Here is a 27,946-nt window from a genome sequence, read left to right as displayed (position 1 = left end):
GATTTTGTCTCTTAGATAATTATTTTACAATATAATCACAAAAAATGGGTATAAAACTCTTAAAATGGCATACAATATAAGCGATTAAAAGTTCTAAATAGAATTTTATTAAAGATATAAAACTTATAAAATAAACTTTCCCATACTCATAAAAAATTTGTATATAAATCTATATTTTTAATATTATTTTGTACCAGTTTAATATACAAATTGTCGATATTCCAGAGAAATCAGTAATTATAAGAAGAGAAGTTGAGGTGTTTCGTAACAAAACCTAGTACATATTGTGCTGCTATATTCGTTGTCGACGTCAAACTCAGACGTTGCTTGATCATCACATATGCGGTTACAGTGAATAAAACGTAAAATCCAACCAGACAAGATATGGAGAAAATATAATTTAAGTTCTCAAAACCCAAAATCATAAGCAAAAACTTAGATTTCTTGAACATACAGAATACTTCCGTACTCGGACATTCTGTGTCGCCGCGATTGAAATCATATAGTGCTGCCACCAGTCCCTCCATACCATGACGCAAGTAACTAAGTGACATCAGGAAACGCATAAAAGGTGATATGTATGAATCCTTACCGTAACCTATACCATAGCACGAAAGCAATATAAGCGGCACAGCAAGTACGGGGCCCATAAACATGCCATTCTAAAAAAAAATTAAAATATTTTTATTTATTATTAATTATTTTCTTAACGTTTCAGAGATATGTTCATACTACTAGACTAAATCTGGAACTTATCAACAATCCCAGACTATCCGAAGTCATGGCTGTTAGAAAGGCAACCAAGAATAGCATTAGAAATCTAAATAGTTCAAGCGGTTGACTACTCATCCAATAGACCATTGATAAATATATGACAGCCAAAACGAACATAAATGGAATTTTCGAGCAAACCATGGCGGCGTAGTACGAACTCAAGTAATACCAGCGATTGAAGTATTCACGTTTGATTAGTTTCATTTCGGTGGGAACTATAAATACAGATTGAAAATATATATTTGAACAAGTATTTTATATATTCATAATTAAATTTCATCATTCTTATTTTAATACTGCAACAATTAAATTAATTAGCATAATCGCGGCTATGCCAAAGGTAACGTATATTAATTAAATAAAATTTCCAAATAATCATAGTTTCGTATACTTCAATTTAGTCAATAAAGAAGTTTGCTGAAGAATTACTAATGGAAGTCTAAATTTTTGATTAAACTTTCCTTTTCTGGTACTGAACATATTTAAAAGAGCAGTAACCACGAAATATAGGGGGGTTCATCCAAAAATTCATATTTCCAACTATTACTCTTCAGTAAATGTTTTTATTTACTGGAAAATAAAGTCAGTGATATCTAAAGATCTGTAGAATTATGCCCTAAATATTCCTTTGAGAATATTTTTCATTGCTTATTGGCGTATAAGATATTAAGAAGGTAGTCCTTGTAAAATAATCAGAATAATCAATCAGTCAAAAATGAGGCTACTTTGATGAATCCTTGTCCGTACATTATATATATGTCAATTCCAAAAAAATGTTTCCTGAACTCAACTTTATTCCTCTGAAGCTCTTTAGCGAGGCAGTTTGATATATCAATTTTTGGCAGTATCCGAAAAAGTAGTACGATTAGTTCAAAATTGTATTTAACTGAAAAATTTTATGGATTTATTTTCTTAATACTTACACTGCAGCAAAACTGGCATCAATGGCAGATACAAATAAGCGATGATCACTGTAAATGCAAATCCAAAATTGAAAAGTGCCTTAGTAGCATCGTTGCCAATACCCTTGTAGATACCACCCACTATCAGAGCTAGTACTATATTCATGTAAAATTTCAATTTTATGTATGACTGAAAATAATAAAAATTTTAAACGTGAAGAGAATAGAAGAGAAGAAAGTTTTCAATACTAACAAGTAATATATTTGTTCCTTAAGTAGAAAAAAGTATACACAGAGATAGTTAACAACAAACCTGTTGTCACTATTAAGATATAATGACAATAAAATGATTCTATATGTAATAAATCGAATCTAAATTAATAATGTTATTATGGTGCTCCTTGGCTTCCACAAGTGTTTATTGACTTACTTTTCAACTGTGTAAGACTTAAAAATAATTAACCTACATAGAACTTTTAAAAACGCCTGTCCTGTATCCTACCTTTAAGTGTAGTTCCATCAGAAAATAAACTATAGTGCGCTAGGAAGTGACAAAATAGATGTAAAGCATTTTTTCCATTGTCCTCATAGCTGATGTCAGAATTTGCAATCTCCTAGATTCGTCAGTAAACTTACAATAAAAATTATATCTTTATGAAGTATCTTAAACGGATGGCTTGATTTTGTATTAAGAGGAGCCAACATGCATAGAGATCGATAACTGCTTTAAGGGGTAATGGGATATTTCAAGGTGTTCCGACATCCGAAATCCCTGTGACTGGAAATCCATAAAAGGGAAATATTCAACTTTGCTAATCTTAAGATATATATATCTTAAGAACATATATAAGTTCTGTCTGATAAACGCTGCAGCTATTTAATTCATATATTTAGAGTATATTTTGTATTGCCGTACTGAAAGTTCATTGTTCTTATTGGATTCCCAAAAACTCTAATCTAACAGACTACATTTAATGAACTAGAGTTCGTCTATAAAATAACTTTTAATTGATCATTTTTTTTATAATTGGAAACAATACCTTTCTTTAGACATAATGTAGTAAGTCCCAACAAATCTACAATATATATATTTTCGTTACTTTCACCAACAAAAAGTCCTGAAAACATATCAATTACAAGGAGCCCGCACTCATACATGTAAACAAAGATTATATATTACTTATTATTTTGTTTGTTTTTTTTCTGTTTTATGGGTTACCCTACTTATTTAGGGTAATTGAAAATTAAATAACTGCTTACAGAAAATAACATAAATCAATTCAGACTTTTACCTTATCGCGCCACATTTGCATCATCATTCGAGCTAAAAGTAATTTATACTGCATCCACCAACTTGACTTCGCTTTCAGCAGTTTTGGATTGATTTCCAATTCAAATTGTTCGATTTCGTCAAAAGATGAGGCACCCGACGTTGTATCCGATTTTGTAGGTGTCATGGATTTTAACTCATTATAATTGGTTCGATGAACTGGACTCCAACGTGAAGTCTTCCCATTTTCGATTGCATCAACCATTACGGCATGAAAACTGCTACCATATTCTCGACATGCCACTTCAATTACTAAATCATATATAAGATGATATTCAAAAACCCTAATAAGAATTGAAAATGAACTTACTAAAATCGGCAGGATTATAAGTAAGAGGGCAGGATAACCCAATGTGCTTCATGTATGGTACAACATTGCTACTTGCTCCTTGGTATATGCATTCGCCCTCAGCTAATATATATACATTATCGAACATATCGAACAGTTTGGCAGAGGGTGTGTGTATAGAGCAAATAATAGTACGGCCAGCATGAGACAATCTACGTAGTAACGCAATACATTGTGAACTGGAGAGATCATCTAAGCCACTAAAAAATATATAAAAATTTAAGCAACAATACACAAATAATGTTTCAAACCTACGTTGTTGGTTCATCTAAGAAGACCACAGGTGGATTGTTGACCAATTCGAGTGCAATACACAAGCGTTTCTTTTCGCCACCGGAAAGACGCAAAGCTTTTGTATTTCTTGCATTGTTTAAACGCAACATGCAGAGAATTTCGTCGATCTATTAGTGGAGAAAAATTATTCATCTTTATTATATCATCTATATATTTTTTTTGTGACTCACCACTTCTAATTTCTGTTCGTTCTTAAGTTCATTGCCTAATTTTAGATGAGCTGCTAACATCATTATTTCAGAGACGGTAAAATGTGGATCTAGCATATCGTTTTGCATTATATAGCGTGACATTTTTCGAAATACGCGCAAATCTCTCGGATTATTGTTGACCAATATTTGTCCAGATGATTTACTTGTGGTGCCATAGCCTGCCAATAAGTTTAAAAGGGTTGTCTTCCCAGCACCTGACGGTCCCATAATAGCTGTAAGCTCGTGTGAACGAAACTCACCATTTATGTTAGATAATATCTTTTTTGAACCTGTTAAGGAGAAAAAAAATTATTTTCTTTATTTTTTGCATACAATTTGGTACCCTTTACATTATCTTGTAAGGAATATATGTTTGTATGTAAAGACAATGTGTTAAGATCCATTAGATAAAACTGATTATATACGAAATGCATCACAAAATGTTCATCGAGTTATAAGAAATCTATTGTTACATTGAAAAACATTGGAAAGTTAATTATACTCTTATAAGTGAAGTGGTAAGACTTGATTTATAACCCACTAGAAACAACACCACAAAAACATTGGGAAGTTAATTACAAGAGTAAGACTTGATTTACGACCCACTAGAAACAACAAGATAAGATAATAAGATAATAAATAAATTACGAGTTTTCAACCCCTTTTCAATAGATGTCAATACATGTACTTAGCCTAAGTATGAACATAAGAATGATACAATAAAATTAGCAAACAGTTCTACATCATTAAATTAACAGACTTAGTGATGAGACTACCTCACTAGTACGTTAAAAATAAATGAAATTTGCAATATTCTCTTTCGTATGAACTATATCTATTCCTGTTAAAAGTAAAAAGCAAAAATAATTATTATTTAAGATCCCCTATCTATCTATTTTATGTAATAGTTCAGACAGTGGCGTCGATAGGCGTCAGCGATGTCGGCGATTGCCGACGGACTCGCGCCCGCAGGGGCCTCGCAAAAAGTTACCGACTGTGGATTCTAAGCACTTATTAAATATTTTGAACAATGTGGTTTGATAGTGGCATTAACCATATTTGAAGTATTCCCGAATGTTTATATAGTAACCAGATTCACGTTCACAGTTCCAGTCAGTATAGCTTCGACGGAAAGAAGCTACTCAAAGTTAAAAAACGTGATTAAGACGTACTAGAAAAGTATGAAGATCCAAGAGAGACTATCTCCATTGGAAATTCTATAAACTGACGCAAAAATAGCAGCTGGCGCAAATTATGATATAATTTTAAAAAAAATTGAGTGAGGCTAAAAGTACGAAAATTCATTTATTTTAATTTGATTAGCAATAAAACTTTCAACAATGTAACTTGAAAGTTTACAACTGGGTTATAAAGGGGGCCTCGCAATTCTGTGTCGCCGACGTGCAGAGTTGGTCTAGCTCCGCCACTGAGTTCAGATTTTTTGTAACAAACTCGTAGTTTAAGTATTTCATACAAAGATAAGTTTGAACAAGTTATATTTTATGTTAAGCCTTTTCCGAGTTAGTGCATCTGGGCACTTTTACTGTATGATAGTAAGGGGGATTCTGCAGAGTCCCGCCCATTTCACTGACTAATTTGAGTATTCCTGATAATCTTCGTGAGTATTCAATGATTGATCTAAGATCTGCGTACCGCCCCGTGCGGTTAGTGATTACTCTGAGATTAGATAGTGCTAAGTAGGGTACCCTGGTGGTTTTTGCATATACCTTCAGAGCTCTGTTCCATATATATTTTTTGACCGGATCTGTTCAAAGGTCTCTTAGCATGTCATTCGTACGGATGTACCATGGTACTTTGAAGAGCATTCGGAGAGCCTGACTTTGAGCAACTTGTAGCTTTTGGATAGTAGAGTCGGCAGCTTTGTTATACGCGATACACCCATAAAGTAATGCTGGTCTAATTATCTGGCTGTAGATTGGCTTTGTGTTCTTCACGCTTAAGTTGTTGTGTTTGAAAAGTGGTTGTAAGCAGTGCAGTGTTTTTGTGCAATTGCTTCTTTTGACTTGTGTTTGAACAAATCGGAAGCATAATTTATCACTATATTGTAATATACTGTATACCTCAATTATATTTTGATGTGATTATGTTTCTCGTCATTTAAAAATTGCATTGTAACAAGTGCAAAGTGCGAACCAAATTAAACAGTACTTTTCTAAATTACCTACAATCACTGCATATGGATTATCGAGTCAAGTTTGTTTTTATCTAATGGTTGCACTGTCGACTACGTTACTTTGTTTTTGTTTGCCGAATGAATGAGCAATATGCACTTAAGTGCATTTAATTATTTTTTATATGGAAAATGTCGGACCAAAGAGCTTGTTTTTATATTAAATGCAGCGACGGATTCAATATGCTATTATGGGTCTTTCGCGACGATTCTATAAAATAATAGTCTATGATTGGTGGTAGTTTTTAATAGTCTATGATTGGTGGATATATTTTTAGAAAGTTCAATAATATATTGAAGATAATACCTGGAAAAAACCTGGGATTCGTGAAGAAATACATCGCACATGCGAATCGAGATTTACTGATGTTTTGAATATGAAATAATTGGTTAGAAATATTGATTCATGGTCATAATATCATTGCAATATCGGAGACATGCTATTCTTTAGAAATTGCGATTCTTTTCTACTTTTTAAACGTAAAAGACAAAGCTTTTCAACAATATATAAAATAAAAGCGACGCGAAGAGCATCCGAAGATCATATGTAAAAAAGCTTTCCAACAGAATTTTCAAATTGGAAACTAAGATGGCATAAGTGCCTATCATCGAAAGCGAATATATCGAAGATATATAAGAAATAGTTATTAAAGATGAAATAAGTAATTTTTTAATAAATTGAAAAAATTCTCGTTACTTTTTCATCACTTCTCGTACTCATATGTATGATTAATGTAGTCAATAAGAGTAGTATGGAGTATAGTATAGAGTAGTAGACAATATTGCAAAATGACCCCCAAAGTTGCAGAGTAAGTCTTTATTGTGTTTTAAGCTTTGAAACCAAAAATTTGATCAATTACTTAATTATTATTTAAAAGTGTTGAAATTTAAAAATGTGAACCCTTTGATGGTTAACTTATTGGACGAAATGAAAGCATTCCAAATGAACAGTGAATATGTGAGAAGAAGAAAAAGAGTTTGTACTTACCATTCCCCAAAAGGTGTACGGTATGTGTTAGATCTCTGAACTGCAAATTGACAGGTGGCCACGATGGTAGGTACTTGAAGCCAGTCCCGGCATTGTTTGACTGATCAACCAAGTCGATGCTGATGGCGTTTATGTCGCTGCTGTAATTAAGTGAACTGCGATTGCTGTGTGATTGTGTACTGTGAAAGGAATTGCTGCAGCCAGTGTCCGTTGAATCCATTTTTGGAGTCTAATCACTAAGGCCGTTGTGTTAAAAGGTTTTGCACCAACTTTGGTAAAAATTTGTTTGCGTCGTTCGATTTGCCAAACACCTTGTAGCGATTTTGAGCAGCGAGTCCCCCTCAATTTTGTGCCAACATTTTTTCGTGCCAGTTTTATTGATGGCAGGTGATGGCAGCTGACATTAGTGATGGTGATGGCAGATATGTGTCATTTTTCGTCAGAAACTCCAATCTATAATTTGAACCGCAAATAAATGAATGCAAAAGTTTCTGAAGTAAAGTTGAAAACTAATATTTTTATATGCCTAAGCAATTAGCGCATTTACGCAAAAAAACAGGAAAACAAACTGAATCATTAGAATTGCGCTTTAAACGCAAATGTTCTAAATTAATTACACATCTTATTATGGCCATTGACGTAGGTGGATATTTGTGGATACACAGATATCCACAGATATACACAGTACCTGTACTTTCAAGAATTTGATGCATGACTACATGATGGTTAATTTGCTAAATATTTTTGAAATAAAATACTTCCAGTTCCCAAGCACATTTGCTTCTTAAAAAACGCATAAAACTAAGAATTTTATGTGACTCAGTCGGTTTTTGGATGACCTAAGGTTTGTTCAATTAATTTAGATGAGAAAATGGTAGCATTTGAGTAATTATGGTATAGGCCGATGTATATAGGGTGACTGTATACTGAACCAAGGATTTTCCTCTATAATTTCACTTCAAAAGAACTACAATTATTCTATTTTAAGGTACATGTAGATATTCATCTTTCCGAAGCTTTGAGATCTTATCACTCGTATTCTCTGTGAAATACTCTTTAAGATTTTCGCCTGATATTCATGATATGCTGCTATTGTTAGGTAAACAAAACTAAGACTTAATGTTAATTTTTTCTTGCCGAGAGTAACGCAAAGAAACTATTTAAAAGTTAGGCGGATTCGAATATCAAAAAAAAGACCAGCACAAAAATTTTATTTAATTTATTGAAATTTAGCTGACCATATAACGCTGTTTCGAGTTTTGTCGAGTACTTATCATCACTCATCTTAGGAAATATTCGAATTTCTTGATTAGTTTATAGTCCTTATATAATTTGTTTGGACTGACATGCAGACTGCCAGGCTTAAAAGAAACTGAGACTTGTTTTGTTAGGACTCTTTTCACGCTGAAATGACCAGTAATGAGCTTTCTGCAGCTGACTCTAATAGTTTAGTATATAAAGCTGTTACTGGTACTTAAGTTACTTATCCATATAGCTGAGGTTATTACAGAATGCTCTTCCTAAGCGAATTTAACTCGCACTATCAAACAAAACAATGACATTTCTTCCTCAACAATCTTTCTTTTAAGATTGTTCAGTCTCCCTCTTAGTCAGTGGGGTTACTGGAACAAGAGTTTTTGACTTTGTTCACAATCAGTAAATTTCACAAAAACAAAAAGAAAACATAATTGATTTCACTTAACATTTGAAATACCTTCTGTTTGATTAGGTACTGGCCTTCAATACCAAAGATCTGTAAATGCCTAAGCGAAACTATCCCCAGTGTTTTATAATTATATGTTCTAATTGATATGACGCAATTAAATTTAATTTGTATGACATATTAATTATAGTATAATTGATTTAATAAGGTTAAAATGGATTTGAAAATTATTTAAAATTTCATTTGTGCAAATTGTTACTTTATTTTATTGTATCAGTTCTGATTCATTCTGTAATTAAATAATGTAGTTAAAAATAAAGAAATGTTGTAATTTTTCCATCTGTTAATTACTTCTATGAGAAAAGGGATTTAATTACATAGTCACAAACTGAGAACATGGAATGTTAGATTGTTTATTATTATGATAAGTGAAATTACACTTAATTACGATTGTATTGTAATTGGACATAGAAGTGTTTAGTAATTTTATTAATAAACAAATTATTAATAATTTGTGTAATTAATCAATTATTAATAAAATTATTAATAAACAAATGAAATTAAGAATATATGTGACACATTGCAATTCCAAGAAAAGCTTGACTTTCTCTTCATTTTTGCCAGCCTGATGTAATCTATGTTTTTATATGTATTTCCGTTTAATTGTCCAATTGAATAGATCCGTCATCATATCTTAAATATCTTAAAAGCTTCAAGTCACACTTAAAGCTTGATTGATCTAAATACCATATATGTTCAGTGATCATAGACATCTTGAAAACATAAAGTAAAACTTGAACACTGATTGATTCAAATATTTACATGAAGTGTTTTGAATATACTTTGAAACAAATAAGAGAACATAGATGTCATCATAAACATTCTTAAAATTTAAAGTCAAACTTAAAGACTGGTTGATTCAAATACTTATATTGTGGTGTATATATATACAATATATATATATATTAACAATATATATTATATTGTGGTCTTTGAAGATATGGTATATTGAAACAAATGTGTGATATGTCTTCAGTGATATTTTGTATATATGTCTGAGAGACTAGATGCATCCATGACTTCCAAATTGTTTCTGCTCAAGAAGTAGCGCGACTTGTACTGTAGCCGCTCTTCAATTCCATATTTCAATTATTTTTTGTCTTCGTAGTAGTCTGGTGGAAAAGTTATGAATCCATGTTATCCTAAATCGTTTTAACGAAGTTTTTATCGAGTTTTTATTCGATGATTTTATAATACTATTTGATATACTTTTTAACGTTTGCACCAGTGGTACCAATTTTGGGCCTTCTACAACGGTCTCGATAAGCTACACTGGTACGACCATCTTTTAAGTTAGATGTCCAAATTATGTGTTGGCGCGAGTCACCGTAAACATTATCTTATTCAGATTTAATCAGGAATATACTTAATTCTTTAACTTTCTATTTTAAAAAACGCTCAAAGTTGATCTATGAATTACATTATAAATACTTTTGACACTAAATGTAGGTGTTAGTCTCATGGTTTAGTTTCACCCAACCATCTACTGTGATGTTTACTTCGAAATTCTAGAACTCTCTTTATTTTAGGTAGGGTAAGAAGTGATAAGAGAGAGAGAAATTTATCATTTGGGTTGCATTACTTACGGTAAAGCTGCAACATATGTTTCCTTCCACGGTGCAGTAATAACTTTTGGTTTCCACAAAGATCGTTGCTTGATAATAATATTTGATTTCTGTAAGATACTACTATCTACTACCGGAGAGGGATCATAAGTGCTTTAAGATAGTATACACAAAGAGTGTCAATGTTGTTGGAAGAGTCTTTGGTGACTGTTCGAGACTTTTGAAGTGTGACAAAGCGTATCAACATCAACATGAATTTTAATTTGAGTTTTTATGTTTATTTTACTTGATATTTTTGGATTTTTTATAAGTCCAACTAAAACTGACTTCGCAGCGTAAGACCTACAACTACTCATAAAGGAGTTTCATTCATTTGAAATGTTGAAATGTGATGGAAATAAAACACACATTGAAGTGAAATAATATAGATACGAGTACAACATATATTTAAATGTAATTAAATTATTTAAAAATTAGCCGTTTTAATAATATTTTGCCATGAAAACAAATCTTTGGTGTAAATATTTGTCCCGGGAATTGATTGTGGCGAACATTGAAAATGGGGAAACGAACAGCACGGCGCACAGTGGGTCAGAGTTAGACAAAAGTCCAAAAAATGTATCTTCGATTTTTTTGTTTATATATATAATCCAAACTCATTAATAAGTAAGGTAGCAGATCTCCACTAAAGGATTTACACCATTGATGAATTGAGTCTTAGATGCAATAATTCAATAAAATTATTTCTCAGATAAATAATTAACAATTTAACAATTTTATTAATTGAATAAAACAGTTCTGTTGGATAATTTTTTTTTACTTGATTAAAAATGAGAACTAATTGGGTTCCATATGGGTGTGAAGCCCTCATCATGATAACTAACTCATGATATTTGAGTTTTAATAAGTAATTAAATAAATTAATTTAACCAGATATTAAATTGTAGTTATTTTTTAATATAAAATATAATTTCTAATCAAATAACACCTCATTTAAGACACAGACTTCAGTAAATTTTCTCGCCATTCTGACCCACGGTGCGGCATAGTGTCCAAAATTGAAGGGCCACTTGCGTGTTGTATGACGGATAATTACTGGTCAAATTAAGTAACGGGTTTTCCTTGAAGTGAGCGTTTAACGAGTGCGAATATTTGCACTTGTTTTAAAATTTTCAATAAAAAAAAACAATAAAATATTTTATTTATCCGCTTAAATAGTTTGACACACTTCAAAATTGAGCTATTATAGATTTCATGAGCTAGCTAGTTATCATGATGGGGATGTGACAACTAAATACCAGAGATCAAATGTTATACATAATATCTTTCTTCTTTCTTGTTCTTAATACTATAATAAAATGACACACTAGGAGAGTAATTTATTTATAAAAATTCTGGAAGGTTTTATTGCATAATTTAATTTGTTATTCTGAAATATAGAAAGACCAAATGGGGCTAAAACACCATGTTGTTCTTATAGAATATAGCTTTTTTGCTACTGCATATAGCTAAACTATTGAAACAGAGATTTCTATGAAAGCGTATCCTTCCCTTCGAGCGCTTGAGATTGGTATAACAAACGGCGTATCTTTAAGCAAGGTCAGTCTTACTTTTTGCTTATATATAAGCAGTTTATTTTTGAGGTTAGGCTTGTGCCTATCTATTGTAAAATTGTCAAATATGGTAATTTTATTATATTATATTAACTCAATATATCAATATATATAAAAAATATATTATAATTTTAATTGTTTCTTTTCTTATTAGTAATTCAATATTTCTTATTAGTAATTAAAGGTACATATTTTGTACTGAACTTTTAGTTTAGAGGTACGCCTATGGAGATGCTAAGCAATTGAAATTTATTTTTGATATATTAATTTTGGTAATATATTTTGAGATAAACTGATGGCGGTTTAAAGTTGGTTGCAGTTGAATTGGACACCCTGTACTGTAGAGCATATGTCTTGAAAACGGATATAAAAGCAATGTCATATAATTTCATTTATCATTGTTTAAGCTAATAAGATATAATTATATCTGCTTATTTTTTTTTCTATTATTAGCTGTTGTAAGGTGAAGATTAAAATTAGCATCATGTTAAAATAAATGTGCCATGATTAGCACTATTATAGTTCAAGCACGCAAAGCAGCTATCGCTAAATACAAATATTAGATCAGACAGAAAATGGGGCTTATTACAGTAAAAGAGAAGACTAAAATGGAATTTGCATGACAATAATTAACTTTTAGATTATTTATTTGTTGAAAAATAATTATTTAAATTAAAACTTGCATTTCTATACACGACCAATATCGAGCATCCAAAACACAATTAAAAATATTAAGAATATAATTATATATATAAGTATATATAATTATATACTTCCAAACAACTCGCAAAATTTGAAAAAAGTCGAAACACTGCAAACTGTATAGGCGAGGAGCGGTTTGCAAAGAAACCTAAGTATCGGGAAGTGGGTTGGGTATAATCAGAAATTCATAACTCAAATGTGAAAAGCGGTACTAATAGCTGTTAAACGTCTTGACAATATTTAATTGGATTTTTTGCTTGAGTGTTTTAATTGATAACGATTTCAAAATAAAAACCTTCTGGTATGATGTAATAAGTACGAATAATTTTACATTCTTTTTTTGATTAACTTTCATTAACTTTTAAAAAATTTACATAATAATTTTATGACTTTTGTCACTATATAGGAAAGAAATATCAATTCAGTTGACAATTTTGACATCCTAATTAGCTCACCTCTGTGAATTGTGACTATGTAAATGAACTAGGGCTTAAGCTATGCTTATTGTAGGTTCTGTCGATTTTATTAGTAATAACGTCCATCTAATTCAAGATTAAATATGGAATAAATAAAATCTTGTTGATTCAATACGGATATGCTTCTTCTTAAAACTTTTTTTACGGAGAAATGTTTACGAAAAATATAGCCTACAGGCTATTTGCTATCGTTAACATGTCAGATATGTCTTATATCTTCAACTCACTCTTAATTAAAATCATTTTGTAGATTTTTTGAAATGTTTTGGAGTTAAATTAAATTAGTTGGCAGTTATAACCGTTAGTTAAATAATATTAATTAAATATTGATTTAATTAAATAAATCGCCTGTAGGAAAAATAAGAATATAAGACAATGCAGAAAACTATAGCATCACTGATATTGAAAAGAACTCGAATGAAGTGGCATTACCATAAGAAAATGGTTTCAGACCTACTAGATAATGCATAAAGATCACGTTAACTTTTTTAAAATAATTGCTTAACAATTATTGCAATGTAGATTACATATTTTACTTCTATTTTTACTATCTAGACTTTACTTCTGGACTTCGGACTAACTTTTGACATTATAAAGCGATATGAGACGTGTTACTTCGCATTGGATTTCCTGAAGTCATTTCTACAAAAGCCTTCTATAAAGCAAAAAAGATTGAAGCTTTTTGAATAAATACATGTTTCCAGAAAAATTATCCACAAACACATGTGTTTAATCTCGTTACCCTAGTCATGGGAATGAAGAAAACGAACAACTCCTCCATAAACATTCAATAATCTAGAAAATCTGAAGTAAGTGGATAATATAAAAGGTTAACTAGTCGTTCTTTTCTATACTTCTGCAAAAACCAAATTCGTATTCGTATTTTAAATGCGTATTCAAACAACACATCTTTAAAGATTATGTTACGTCTTTAGTGACGGAAAATGAAGTGAGAGTATCATAACAAATAATGGTATATACCACGCCATACAAATTTTGGTTTTATACGAGCATAGAAGTAGTTCTTATACATGGATGTAAAATGTGGAAGATGATTGAGAATGCTTCAAGAATATTTCAACGTCTTTATAAAATGTAGCTTATGGTGAATATGAACAACGAAGGAAGATCTCCTATCACTAACAAAAAGTAAGTCCAAGCATAATACAACCATTCCGGGGGCACATTAAAAACAAAATGGCTACTGTGGATAGAGCACCTTTCGCATTTCTGCTGTCACCGTAATAATTTTTGGTTATACGAGTACTATAACAATTGACGCAAGCAGGTAACCTATTGATAATTTAAATCCTATTTAATGTAGTAGATCAATAGGTCAGGAATTTTCCAAAACTATGTAATTTTAGCTGTCATGTTTAGAAAAACATGTTATCCAAATGAAAGATACAAATGTATCCATTATTGGTCTCGACTAACTACTAAAACGGAGTTGAATAACATACCTTCAGATTGGTATGTCTAAAGGCTTTTGAGTGTAGTTTTGTGGGGCTTGTTAAGAGCAACGAAGCTGTAGAAACTACAGCTTTACTATTTGTTTATAAATAAACAGTTTATTTTTGAGGTTAAGCTTGGACCTATCTATTGTAAAATTGAGTGGATGTTTCATAATTTTTTCAATAATTGGAAATTCTTTACTGTTGTGTTCTTAATTAGTTTTAAAACTTACTTCATTTAAAAGAACTCAATTAAATATTTTATATTAAACTAAATAAACAATTATGCATGTGCCAAAACACCATACATGCTTTGTAGTACAATGTCGCTAAAGCTGATGAGAACTATAAATGTTAGTTGTTTTGTAAATATTCGCCCTATGTTAATGTTTGCTACACCTTAACCCTATACTGAGCTCTTAAATAATTTTATTATAATATATTATATCAATTATATATAATAATAACAATAATTGTATCAATAAAATATCATAGTTTCAATGAACAATTAAAGACTATAAAAGCCAAGAGGGTACAAATTTCCGAAGCTTTCTACTGCACGTCCATAGGCAATTGTCTCCAACGTCGAAATATTGTAGTTAAAATATTCATCATCGAATGGCACAGTTTTCGTCTGTTTCGCATTCAAAACTAAACAAAGTTTATTAAACGATTGCTGTGATTACCGTGGCGGGCATATGTCATCTAATGGGTTCTTTGACTTTTGTTCGTGTGATTATTTGCGTAATGACAGGCAAATTCACTGTTTCGGTGACAGTCTTTGTTTTATTTATTCGCTTTGTTTCATAAATGATTTTCTCAAAATATATTTACTTTTTGTTATTATCGTAATTAAGTCTTTATTTTTATTATTTACCTCGTTTTTATCAATTTTATTATAAAAACAAAGAAAAACTTTCAGATAAAATTTTTTTTTGGTTACGCAGAGATTTCGGGTTACGCAAATGAACTTCGGAGGTGTGTCACATTAAATATATACATTATAAAATATTAAAAATTTTTATATTTTGCCATTAAATTTATATATACATAAAAAATTTTCATTACCAAAAAAGTAAATATATAAAATTAATATTAATTTTATCTCTAGAAATCATTTCAACAGCATTTTTTGATTAAATGCCGCAAATTATTTATGGAGTAAGTAAAAACGCTTAAGATGTATCCAAAAGTTGTTAAAGTTTAAAGCTTTAGAGCTCAGACCACTTTCCAAAGGAATTGCCTAATTGCGGGTAACGAGTAATCGGTTTAAATTTCCCTGAGGACTGTTAATAGAGGCCCACTTGTCATTATTTGCTTCAGGTGGCTAACGATCGGTAGAAGTCATGAACAACACATGTAAGATCTTGACGAGTTGTCCTTCGCACATTGTGATGAGGCTTTGGAAAACTATCAATCCACAAAGGAGCTCACATAGAAAACTGTATATTCTTCTAAACATTTTAATGCAGACTTAATAATCACTCAATAATTGTACAGGTTAAGACAGTCAACAGAAGAATATAACTTGTTTAAAGGATTGTGGTCTTCGATTGACGACTAGTCAATAATCATCAGAAGCGAAAGAATATATACCTACTAACCATTGCAATCAATCAATAAATGATAATCAATCTACTGTCGCTTAATACAGGTGCAAATTTGTTGTTAAAATCAACAGCTCAACAGGGATCACAATCTTCTACCTAGCACCACAAAGCTGAAACAGCGAACGGCATAGAATTTCATTGTTCTAAGTCCTGCGACTGATAAACTAATCATTAGGAGATCTGCTAAGCGAGAAGTTCTCTCATACCCTTTATTTTTGATTACATGTTATTAAAAGACCTATTAACCTTACCTTACCTATTAACCTCGCCTTACTGTACAATACATAAGAACAGTCGCTAATTATTGTCTGAGTGCAATTTAAAGTAAATACCATATTTTCTTTGATAAATAAATATAGAAGCCATGTATGTAAATTGATGTTAATCATTACTGAGTTCTGTCCTATTGGAGAGTAGGTGATCCAAAGAAAAATATCTCACGATTATTCTTGTCACTGCAGAAACTAGCCAGAGAAAAACGTAACTTTATTCATGTATATAAATTGATGTTAATCATTACTGGGTTCTGGACTATTGGAGAGTAATTGATCCAAAGAAAAATATCTGGCAGAATCTAGTCAGAGAAAAACGTAACTTTATTCATTTGGTTTCCGTGGTGTATTCCGTGGTGGAAGCCATGTATGTAAATTGATGTTAATCATTACTGTGTACTGGCCTATTGGAGAGTAGCGGATAAATGATCCAAAGAAAAATATCTGGCAGAAACTAGCCAGAGAAAAACGTTACTTTATTCATTTGGATTCCGTGGTGTATTCCGTGGTTTTTCGAAGCAGAGAGCAGTCACCAGAGCGAAAACGAACGAAAGTGACTGGCTAAAATTTAAAATTTAAAATTTTTTTATAAAAGGATATTCACATTTTGTGTGTTTGCAGATAGAAAATATATAAATATTTAATTGGATTCAACTAGCAATAAAATGTTTGAAGATCATAGTCGTCTCTGGCTAATGGTGAAGTATTGGGTTACCTTGCAATCATTCGTCTTGTAGTGAGCACATGACTTACAAGTGAAAGAATGTTTATATTTGAATAACCCTGAGATCAATTACTGACACTGCTGAGTTCCATTAGTTACCTAACATTTTAAATTAAAGACAAAACTGTAACTGAACAAGACGGACTTCATATGGCTTGTAATCGTAAATTTCAAAGCTGTGGCTAATTAACATTATGAGTTACGATGTTAAGTGGAATTTTTTAGAAATTAAAAATAAAAAGAATTTAAAGTAATTCGTTTCTAAAAGTAGATATTATGTATAATAAAAACTTTCAATAAAATATTTATTTTACCTGTAATTGCAAGTTGCAACCGAAGCACAGCACTGTAGATTACAATAGAACAAAGCAATTTCAATCGTTAGTTTAGAGGCAGGCAAGCGTTATAGCATCACCACTTCCAGCAGCTAATATCTTCGGTGTAGGAATCAATCACATCTATTGCGATATAAAGTCATTGTTGAACCAAAGGTCAAAAACAAATTAAAACGCATTTTTGTGTTTAAAATATATATATGAAAAAATGAATTGTTGAAATTATTTCTAAACATTAGTGGCAGCTCAGACTGATTTATGATAAATGATGATAAATTTCGTAATTAAGATCATTAAATGTTTTTAATGGCTCTGACTAATTAAGTGACTGCAATGATTTTTAACAACTTGCCTAAGTCAGTGCGATTAAAAGGCGAGAATTGGTGGATTAGAAAACAAATAAGACGATTAATGAGGATAACGAAAGTTTTTAGTTCGGAATTAATTCAAGTTGTTGTCAATCATTTTGACAAAGTTCCTGTTTTTTGATCTGATCTTTACATTTCTCTAATATGTGCATATACAGGGTGTTTGTGAATTATTCAGCATTAATGCGGGTACGCCTCATCCAAAACGGTCAACCTTAATCAAGAAGCTTAAGCCGCATTATGTGGCTGATGCGCTATATATTTATTTTATTAATCATAGTTTTTCTATTATCATGCTTTGAAGCAAGCTACCTACTCATATATGTACATATAAAGCTTGAGATATTTCAAGGAATCCATTTTTGTTTGGATACTTTTTTCTGAGAGACTTTTCTTCAGTACGCTGCTTCTCTTCATTTTTAAAGAAGAATTATAAAAGAATTATTATAAAGTATTATTTTTCGAATTAATGTCGAACAAGATTTTCGAAAGTAGGAGTGTCGAATTATTTTTGAAAATTGTTTTTGTCGGTTAACTTTTTAGATGTCTTTAACCCAGAGGAAAGACGTGTTAGTTAGATGTGTCCGGCGCAAATGTGCGATCGCGTAATGTACATAGCTCAGTCCGCATCTCGTTTATATAGCTTGTTTAGTTAAACAAGGATAATACATGGTGTTATTAGTGCAAATAACGGTAAGGGTAATTCGCCGCCCCCGGGTAATATGAGGGCATCACAAGGTGCCCTATTCGTCTTCAATATTCTCTTAATCTAATTTTATCTACATGAGAAATAAGTACAGAAACCAATTATTGATTTTTACTATTAAAATCATTTCTATGTGACCAACACGTAAACTTTTAATAATTTACTTGCCATCGAATATATGTACACGTACCTCAGCATTAGATATTAGATATTTTTTTTGAACATACATGTATTTTTAATGAAGATAAGTAACCGACAATATTAGCTATTAAATAACTAATAACTTTAAATCAATTAAATTTTAATAGTTTACTGTGTATAAAAAAATTTGTTGAATTCATGTAAACAATTAAGAACATTGCTAATTTTACTAATCCATTCAACTTCACTTATTAGAAAATACCTTTATAATCTCTCCTCTACATCATCAATAATCTATTGGTTAATTGGTTTGCCAATTGGTTAATTTATTTAAAAAAATCTGTGAATCTATAATAATTAAATATATTTTAATAAATGTTTGAATTAATAGCGACAGTTAAAGAAATTACTCTCATTACCAACTAAACGGAATGTCATTTTTAATTAATAAATTCGTAATTATTTTGTTAAATTATTCAGCAATATAAATTACGGAAAATCGATTAGTTTAATTAATTAGTTTATTTAGTTTGTAACTCACAGAAAAAAACTTCGAAATATACAGCAACAGTATTGGGATCCTAAGGATCCTATCAGAGGATAGGAGTACCGATAATGAGAATTATGCTAGGAAATATCTTTCTGTTTCTCTAGAGGAATTGCAATTTTTCATAAAAAATGTTAATAATTAATCAAATTTTTTAAACTCATTTTAAAAGTTTTGATGTGTTTATCCTTAGTCAATCTAGGCAGTTGCAACTACGAGTAAAAGGCAGTGGGTGATTTAGTCATACACCGGAAGAATATGAGTTTACGATATTTTCAACCGTTAATGAAAAAAGTTTTAGAGAACAGACTAACATTTAGCTATTTTTCCGTGCTCTCCTCAAGCACGTTTACATTAGGGCAATTAGATAATTGTGCGGTAGAAAAGAAGTCTGGAACTTCATTTAACTTCTTCGGTCATCGTTACTAAGTGCAAAGGTGCTGAAACTTGTTGAAAGGCTTTGTTGGATGCGTACGACATCAAAGCTCTTTCCAAAACTCTTAGAGACAAACTATAGACATTCACTTTAACCTTGTAACAACATTCCAACAACATTCCAACAACATCAACGAAAGAGGACATTTGACCGCCAAACCGGCCATTAAATATCAATATCATCCAACTACCTAAGAGTGGATTTGAGTTTAAGCTATATTAGTTAACTGACATTTTTGTCGATTTCCATCAAATAAATTTTTTATTATTTTTTACGAAAGGAATAATTGTATATCTGTACATTTTTACTTTTTTAAGAAAAATTTGATGTGCTTGAAAGTAGCATAAAAAGAATGGTCAAGAATTTTTCTACCTCAGTATAATGAATGAAGTGAACGTAACGAATATTTACCAAAAAAGTAGTTGAAATTATAGGCAATCGAAAATATTATTATGTCCTAAACCATAAATCTATTTCGAATAGAAAAACGGGTAAAAGTGAATTAAATTTCAAATTTTAATCAAGTGAGGTTTTTGGATGACTAGCAAATATTCATCATCAATAAGTTCTGGAAGCATCTTTTGGTCTATGGGTTCGTATAAAATTTTTGGACTGAAAGTGTTAGGAATTGAACGCTGTTCAATTAGCACCGTTGACTAGAGATTTAACACACATTCATTTAACACACTTAATTTACGTCATTGAAACTTTAAGTTTAATTGTTTATTCCCAAATTATAGATGAATTTAAAGGACCACATACAAACTAAAGATCAACTACAATAATGTTTCAAAACAGTTGTATAAAGCAGAACAGATTGTTTTTTTTATGAATTGACTGTGGAGGATTCATTGAATTGAATCTCCATTAATTCGATTTTATTCGCATTTGAAATAGAAGAAATTCGCGAAGCTTATGTTAACTGGTAATGAAGAGTGGACTATGATAATGTCGTATGAAAATTTTCTCGGTTGAAAAGACATGAAGTGCCGCAAATGATGATAAAGACGAGATTGTGATATTGGCGAAACTTCAAGGGTCACATGTATTAAAAGTCACTGTGGTAATACCCATACGATGGTGATTCGAATTTCTACTGTCAGCAATTGACAGCAATTGTTAGTTGAAATTAGAAATTAAAGGAGAGATAATTCGAATTTCGAATTCGAATGATTTGAATTTCTACTGTCAGCAATTAACAGCAATTGTTAGTCGAAGTAAGAAACTAAAGGAGATATAATTCGAATTTCGAATTCGAATAATTAGAATTTCTAATGTCAGCAATTAACAGCAATTATTAGTTGAAGTAAGAAATTAAAGGAAAGATAATGAGACTCATCAAGAGAAGAAGTACTGTAACTAACCACGAAAGCGACGTATGTAAAGCGTTATTGCCTGACAAAAATTGGAAAGTTTTTTGTGGGAAGCTATAACAGTTCTATAACATAACTGTAACATAACACAACTGTAACAATAGAGCTGCCTGTGTCCCGTCTTCAAATATGAAACTTCGAGATAAACTATAAAACAATAATGGTTCCAATCGCGAAATGGGAAAAAGTCGTCAAAAAGTTGGGAGATATTTTGATGAAAAATATTTGATGTTCAAACGTCAAATATTGTAATTCTGCTGAAAAACAAATTAGGGTAAAATTTATATGTAGATTTGAAAATTATTTTATTATTATTTATTTTATTCTTATAATAAAATGGTATGCAAGCTATACAATTCATTTATCAAAACAATCTACTTTCTGTTCGTATACTTAATAGAAGTCTGCAGATTAAGTAAATCGTAAAAAATCGTTAATTTCCTATACATGAAGCAAACGTACCACTACGTGCTTATAAATCACATTTAATATTCAATTTTTAAAAAAAAACTAAATAAGTTTTGATAATTGAAATGTTTTTTGAACTCCGTGCAGTACGAGTATGAGATTACACACGATTAGTAAACAGTTTTTTTTTCATTATAACGTATATGTTTTCAACTTATCTTTCAGTTGATAGCTGAATCACTCGAAATAAATTTATTAACAAAGCAAATGCAGTAAGAACCCAGTTCAATTATAACGAAGTTGTTACATTTTAGGGATATACTAACTCATCATTGAATTATTTTTGATACTACAGTTAGAGTAGATATACTCTAAATACAAATTTTTCATATTTGTATAATTCTTATCAAAAAGTATTTTAATCGAGTACTTCATCTTTTGAAAGACGGGAGTCTCCAGTAACTATTGATCTTCATGATGACCTATCTTAGTAATACATAACTCTTAGACTGGTTTAAATTACACAATCGATATTTCAGTACTTTATCTAGATTTTAAAAACGGTACAATCAAGCAACAACAAACCCACAGTTTCAACGCATAGAAGTCTTTGGAAATTAATTGGAAGTTGCAATAGATCAATATATCTTTATACGTTTGGTCGGGAACATATGTTGAATAATTGCCTGCGTAATGGAAGTAGGTTAGCTTCATCTAATAGGCACTGTAAACCGATTTGAACATATTTTTTCCATTAGTGTGAAATCTGATATATATATAAATAATATTTATGGCATTTGTCAAATTCTATTTAGATTGATTCAAGTTTAGATATAAATATATGTTTTCTTTTTTTAAATTATAATTATATTATTATTTATTATAAGTATTTTCTAGTAATTCTTCTTATTGATTTTTGTAGATAAAATTTTAAGCATTAGCTTCTTTTTAGGCCATAGAAACATATATTATTTGTTTGGATTTTATCTTCTATTGTCGTTTCAATAGAGTTCAATTAAGTGAAGCCCAACCATATTTATTTTGGTTTATTCACATTTATTTGTGTATATATTATATATATTATCTGGTACATATTATTTACAAAACAACTTCAAAAGATACTTTATGTTAGGAAGCAGATACTGCTTTTTTCATACAAACATAATTTTTTTTTTAATTTAAGTAAATATACATATGTAAGGAATAAAGTACATCCTGATATATATATTGTGTGCAATAATCCGAAATTTATAGTTTTAAGAATACAAGGGAATATGATATACTGATCGCTGTTATCACCTCACGTGTTCGACAAAATACTGTAATCACCAGTCAGGGCGTTATGTTAATTTTTTCTCTTTCAGAAAATGACCATTCGATGAAAAGTATTTGGACGAAGGTTAAAATTACCACTTCTAGGAAGGTGTTTGCAGGGCTAATTGTATTGCCCTCGAGGAAGACTCTTTTTAAGACGACAAAATAAATTTTCATTAATTAATGTTTTTATGTGTGTTTGAATAAGTGACTGTGGATACTTTGTATACCGAATATATAATAAAAATACGGTCGTCATTCATAATATATCACTGATTAAAATTATTTGCCTTCGCAATTGGAATAAGTATGTATCGGTATGTCTTTGCATTTGAAGATCGAACTGTTGTGAAAGCCAAACGACGCCCTAAAAGTGACATGCTGTTTGCTGCATATATTCGCATTTACTGCAATATACATTATAGAATTATAACGCAATTATATATATGTATACCTATAAAGAATTAATTTTATGTTTATTGTTATACGAGTACATAAACAAAGAAGAAGCGGCGTGGAAAGTAATTGAAATAATATCAAAGGCGATACAATAAAAAAACAAAATCACGAATCATTGGAAAACACAGAACTTTGACTCGCCAGTAAATATTCAAATGGGCTTAGCTCGACTTAGTTCTGATATATGTTCTCGAATTAAGATATACAGCAAACACGACTACCCATGAATAAAACGACTTTCCTTTTAATGCTGTGGATTTGCAAACATATCCACGTTATGCTGACTTTTGAAGTGTAAAGCACATAATTATCAAATACACCCATAAATAATTAAACTTGTAAATTTAATTTTTATTATAAATAGAGCACTCATCGGCATGAGAAAAATCAAGACCGGAAAGAGAGATGAGTGAGTAATTTTAATAGTTGATTTTGATTTTTTATTATAAAGTCTATTATGTCTTTGTATATATTTATTAGTGATTTTATTATTAAAATATTTAAATAATATATATTATACTATGACACATCAGACCTGTTAAAAGCTAGATTTTTTTGATGGACCTGTGAATAGAATAGTTTTTAACTAATTAAGTTTTTAATTAAGATTATTAATTCCAATTGAAATTATAATTATTGTTAACAGATATTATCAATTTATAAATTTATTCACTAACAGCCAAGACTATCTCTGTGAGGTGCCCTCTAGCCACTTCAGTGTAAAAAACAAATTACAAAATAATAAAATTTTTTTAATTATCGATTAGGTATAGACTTTTTGCAAATTACAGACGATTTGATTAAAGATACTTTTTGCCATTCAATCTTCCAATTATATTTTTTTGTTTTCGATTTTATGAATTGATAGCACGTTAATCAAGAAATTGATTGGGAATAAGAAGAATAGAAGTTAAATAAATAAGATTTCTATGGTAATGTACAGATGTATCTCAGTTGTAGAGTATCACTCCACTCTTCCTGGCATTTAGTTCCGGAATGTATTTATTAATCTAATTTTTAGGTGTACATTTTCGGATAAATATAATATAATTTTTTATAAAAAATAATAAAAAATAACAGCTACAATTCTATCATACCGGTAAAATTAAATACCGGTAAAAATAAGAGATCTTGAAGCAATAAAAGGCAATGATAAGGCTCATCAAAATTTTTGACGCTTGTCCGGACCTTTGTCTAGAGATAGCATAACAGATCTATTTAAGTCACATAAACTACTTTTATCACATTTTCTTAATATCAAGCGTTCTGTTATAGTCCGAACAGGAAATTGAATAGATGAAGTTTTTGCTATTATAGCAAAATTGGCAGATTTTTTTATTAGATGTAAATGTGAAAAATCCTGCAATAACATTTAGTTCCAAAACTTTAATAATGGAAGCATTGATTACTCAAGCTTTGTTCAATTTGGGTTGACAAGTTGGGTTTGACATATAACAAGACTGAGGGAGAAGAGCTATAGAGTCGAGAATATTAAACACAACAATCGTCCAAGATTGCATTCCTTCAACGATGTTAGCGAAAACTAAGTAAAAAATAGAAGATATTAGGATAGTAAAGTATAGTTGACAAGGCTGAAGGCCAATCAGACTTGTAACGTCATCAAATAATATTGATGTGGATTTGTGTCATTTTTTTAAACTAGTATTGACTTCGTACAATTAAAACTATGAATTTTTATTTTGAAATAAATTAAAAATATTCGATTTTTTTTAATGACAAACCCTTGTCTATCATAGTACTTCATATTAACTTAATTCCAAGTATTTGATGTCTCAAAAAAGACAACTATAAAACCAGTGTTGTTGGTTAACATTCTATTTTCTCAATAAACGAGTGTTCTTTTGCAGTATTCAACCCAAGGAATACCATGAATAAAAAATTCAATTTCGAATAGGTCCAGCAGTTCAATGTATTATGGAGTTATTGCATAATATTATCTACAGTTAAAGACAAATGTCTATAGCATAAGTCTATGTTTACTCTTAAAATTTTTTATAAATTGTCTTCGCTCCGGTACCATTTTATGTAAGAGCCAAGCAAATTTTAATTTTATAGGTAAGTAACTAAGTTTAGAGTTTTAGAGAATAGGAAAACATATCTGCGATAATTTTTCGTGCAGAGACATTAAAATCAGAATCTGTCTAATAACCCACAATCAGTGTATATACTACATTGGTTTAGTCACTGTATGTAGCAGCACCTGGAACACGTATATACAAATACTTACAGCTAGTCAACTATCACTTACTGGGTCCCAAGGAATTTGTAATATTTTATTTATAGAATAATTATAGACGTAGTTCTATGTCTGGTGTGGTATTTGATTGGAATAACAATATTAACTCAAGAGTTTAGGATTGTAAATCCATATACATTAAAATACGTTAAAGTACGTTAAAGCACGTTCATATTCAACCATAAGCAGTTAACGTGTAGATACAGATATATACAGTATATCAGTATATACAAATAAAAGTAAATCAATTACTGGTAAAGCCAGCCTGAAAATTAACCATTAAGACACGAAAAATTAATTAACTGCATATAAAATTATTACACAAGGAAAGTCTTTCTATCAATAAGTAAAATATCTTGAATGTTAAGAATATAACATCGCTGGGTAATATAATTGGAAATAGTGGCGTAGAATAATCTGTGATTCTACGTACACAAAAAGAAAAGTTTGGTTAAATAAAAATGTTAGATGGACCTCCTAATCATAGAATATGGATTTTTAATACATATGTGAAGTCTATGTGAAGTATATGTCTTGTCATAGCAAAAACAAACATGAAATAACAGCTTTCAATACAGTCTGACAAAGAGCAATGACGAAATAAGCAATCTGACAACTGTAAACTAATACAAAAGACGGTAAAGATATGGATAAATTCGTTATACATTGCGAAAACCACATTAAGATATAGCATGCCCAGCATTTACATTGTGTCCTCAAGGTACTCGGTGGTATGACCGACACAGATATAAAGTCTGATTCACGAGCTACTTGTAGTAAAACTCAAGTAAAACACGAGTAAAGTACAAACTTACAGGGATGTCACGCTCTCTGAGATGCTCTCATTTACTCGAAAATTTTCTGGTGGAGCACACCTGTGTATATGTTACACAGTGTTACTCAAAGTTACTAGGAGTAGCTCGTGGAACAGACTTATTTTGAAGAAGAACGATTCTAAACAAAAGGGTAAATCGTTTAACGAGTTACAATCATTAGCATGTATTAGAAACGTACGAGGAACTTATATTGAAACTTTAAGCTCGTTATGAGAGCGTTACTAATATAAAATACCGATTTAGAATTCTTACGCTAAGTATAACTGCATTTGACGTGCCATGAAGGCCAATACTTTACAAAGTCTTAAATAGTTTATTATTGTAAAATATGTATATATATTATAATTATTTATTATTAACATTATTTGCTTTCACTTTTAGCATGTACGTAATACTAAAATTTCTTACTAAGAATTTATTTTAAACAGAAAGAGCGCTGAACCTAGAGAGATGGATATAGCGGGACCACTGTTAGTCGGAAAGTCTTGAATATATATTATGTTCACAGTTTCAGACATTATCTTCACTGTGAAAATCATATAAAAAAGCGTTACGACGTTATGGCGTTACGGTTACTCGTCTAGAGTATTTGCTAAGGGCACAGACAATTAAATTATAATGTTGTTCAGTCGAAGCCCTGAGTAGTCAGAGCAGCCAGAGCAGCCAGAGCTGCCGGAGCTGCGATGATTAATTTATTTACAATTCTTTATAAGTAAATGTTGTAATAAATGAATAAGTAATTATACGCAACTTTTTTACATAAAGTATTTATTCATTTCACACACAGTCGAGTTTATTCGCTTTAAAAAAACGTGCTCGCTATTTAAGAATATTTCTTGAACCTTAGTTGCTTCAGTTTAATTTATTGTTTCTATTTTTTAATTTAAAATGAAATTTCAAACTTTCCGCTGATAAACAAAAGGGCAAAACACAATAAGTTTTATTTAAATTATTAAATTTAAGTTTTAAAACAAAAAAAAAAAAATAGGTTATCAGTTGCACTCATAAAATATATATAACAAACAACAACAACAACAACAACAACAACAGCAACAATTGTTACAATCGGTCACAGAACAGCGTTTATCTAATGCATTTATTTTTGGAAAAACATTTAATTACACCCGTATTCAGACAACCACTACGAATATATATATAATATACCTAGTACTGAGATGTTAAAAATTAAGCTAAAATTTTATCTATCCGCTTTACTCTCCTTTATTGCTTTATTTTCATTTAATTAAAGATACTTTAAACGCTCATAAACTTCTACGGGGGGAACCGTTTCAAAATAAAAGACTTTCGTTCTTCAGAAAACACTTACAAATGTATTAATGTATAAATGTATAAATGTATAAATGTATATAATAAAGTACATATAACAGAGAATACTTACGAAGTCATAAACAGATGTCATTAAATTCGGGAAATTAAAAATAATTAAAGAACGCCGCAACACACAAAAAACTGTTCTTGCACTTGCCTCTCAAAAGGCTGATATTTAAAGATTCAAAGTCAAGAACTTTCCGTTCTCTCCGATTTTGCTATTTTTGCTATTTTTGCTATTTTTGTTATTTTCAGATTTTTATTTATTTTTAAATTTCA

General features: G+C 30.5%; 1 protein-coding gene across 2 annotated transcripts; it reads right to left on the bottom strand.

Annotated features, from left to right (window-relative positions):
• LOC119687459 (ATP-binding cassette sub-family G member 4) lies at positions 1 to 27,946 on the bottom strand. Of its 2 annotated transcripts, XM_038101780.1 has the most exons (10): positions 27,738 to 27,946; positions 17,473 to 17,616; positions 7,020 to 7,472; positions 3,820 to 4,130; positions 3,611 to 3,756; positions 3,317 to 3,555; positions 2,969 to 3,258; positions 1,698 to 1,866; positions 733 to 989; positions 1 to 662 (listed from the first exon to the last, which is right to left on the bottom strand). In XM_038101780.1, the coding sequence occupies exons 3-10, from the start codon at positions 7,237 to 7,239 to the stop codon at positions 231 to 233; spliced, it is 2,064 nt and encodes a 687-aa protein (XP_037957708.1). In that variant the 5' UTR covers positions 7,240 to 7,472; positions 17,473 to 17,616; positions 27,738 to 27,946; the 3' UTR covers positions 1 to 230. The 2 variants fall into 2 exon arrangements, with proteins under 2 accessions (XP_037957708.1, XP_037957709.1); XM_038101781.1 differs by lacking the exon at positions 17,473 to 17,616.

The sequence above is a fragment of the Teleopsis dalmanni genome, chromosome X (assembly GCF_002237135.1).
Source record: "Teleopsis dalmanni isolate 2A chromosome X, ASM223713v2, whole genome shotgun sequence".
NCBI classification, from domain to species: Eukaryota; Metazoa; Arthropoda; class Insecta; order Diptera; family Diopsidae; genus Teleopsis; species Teleopsis dalmanni.
The sequence above is the reverse complement of the archived record's forward strand: the minus strand, read 5'-3'. Positions and strand labels throughout refer to the sequence as shown.

Excerpts from the sequence above, each read along its gene's own strand:
- LOC119687459 (XM_038101780.1), bottom strand. The coding sequence starts at position 7,239 with ATGGATTCAACGGACACTGGCTGCAGCAATTCCTTTCACAGTACACAA. Across the intron at positions 990-1,697 it reads GATGCCAGTTTTGCTGCAGT|TTCCCACCGAAATGAAACTA; the intron begins GTAAGTATTAAG and ends CTGTATTTATAG. Across the intron at positions 663-732 it reads GTTCCAGATTTAGTCTAGTA|AATGGCATGTTTATGGGCCC; the intron begins GTATGAACATAT and ends ATTTTTTTTTAG.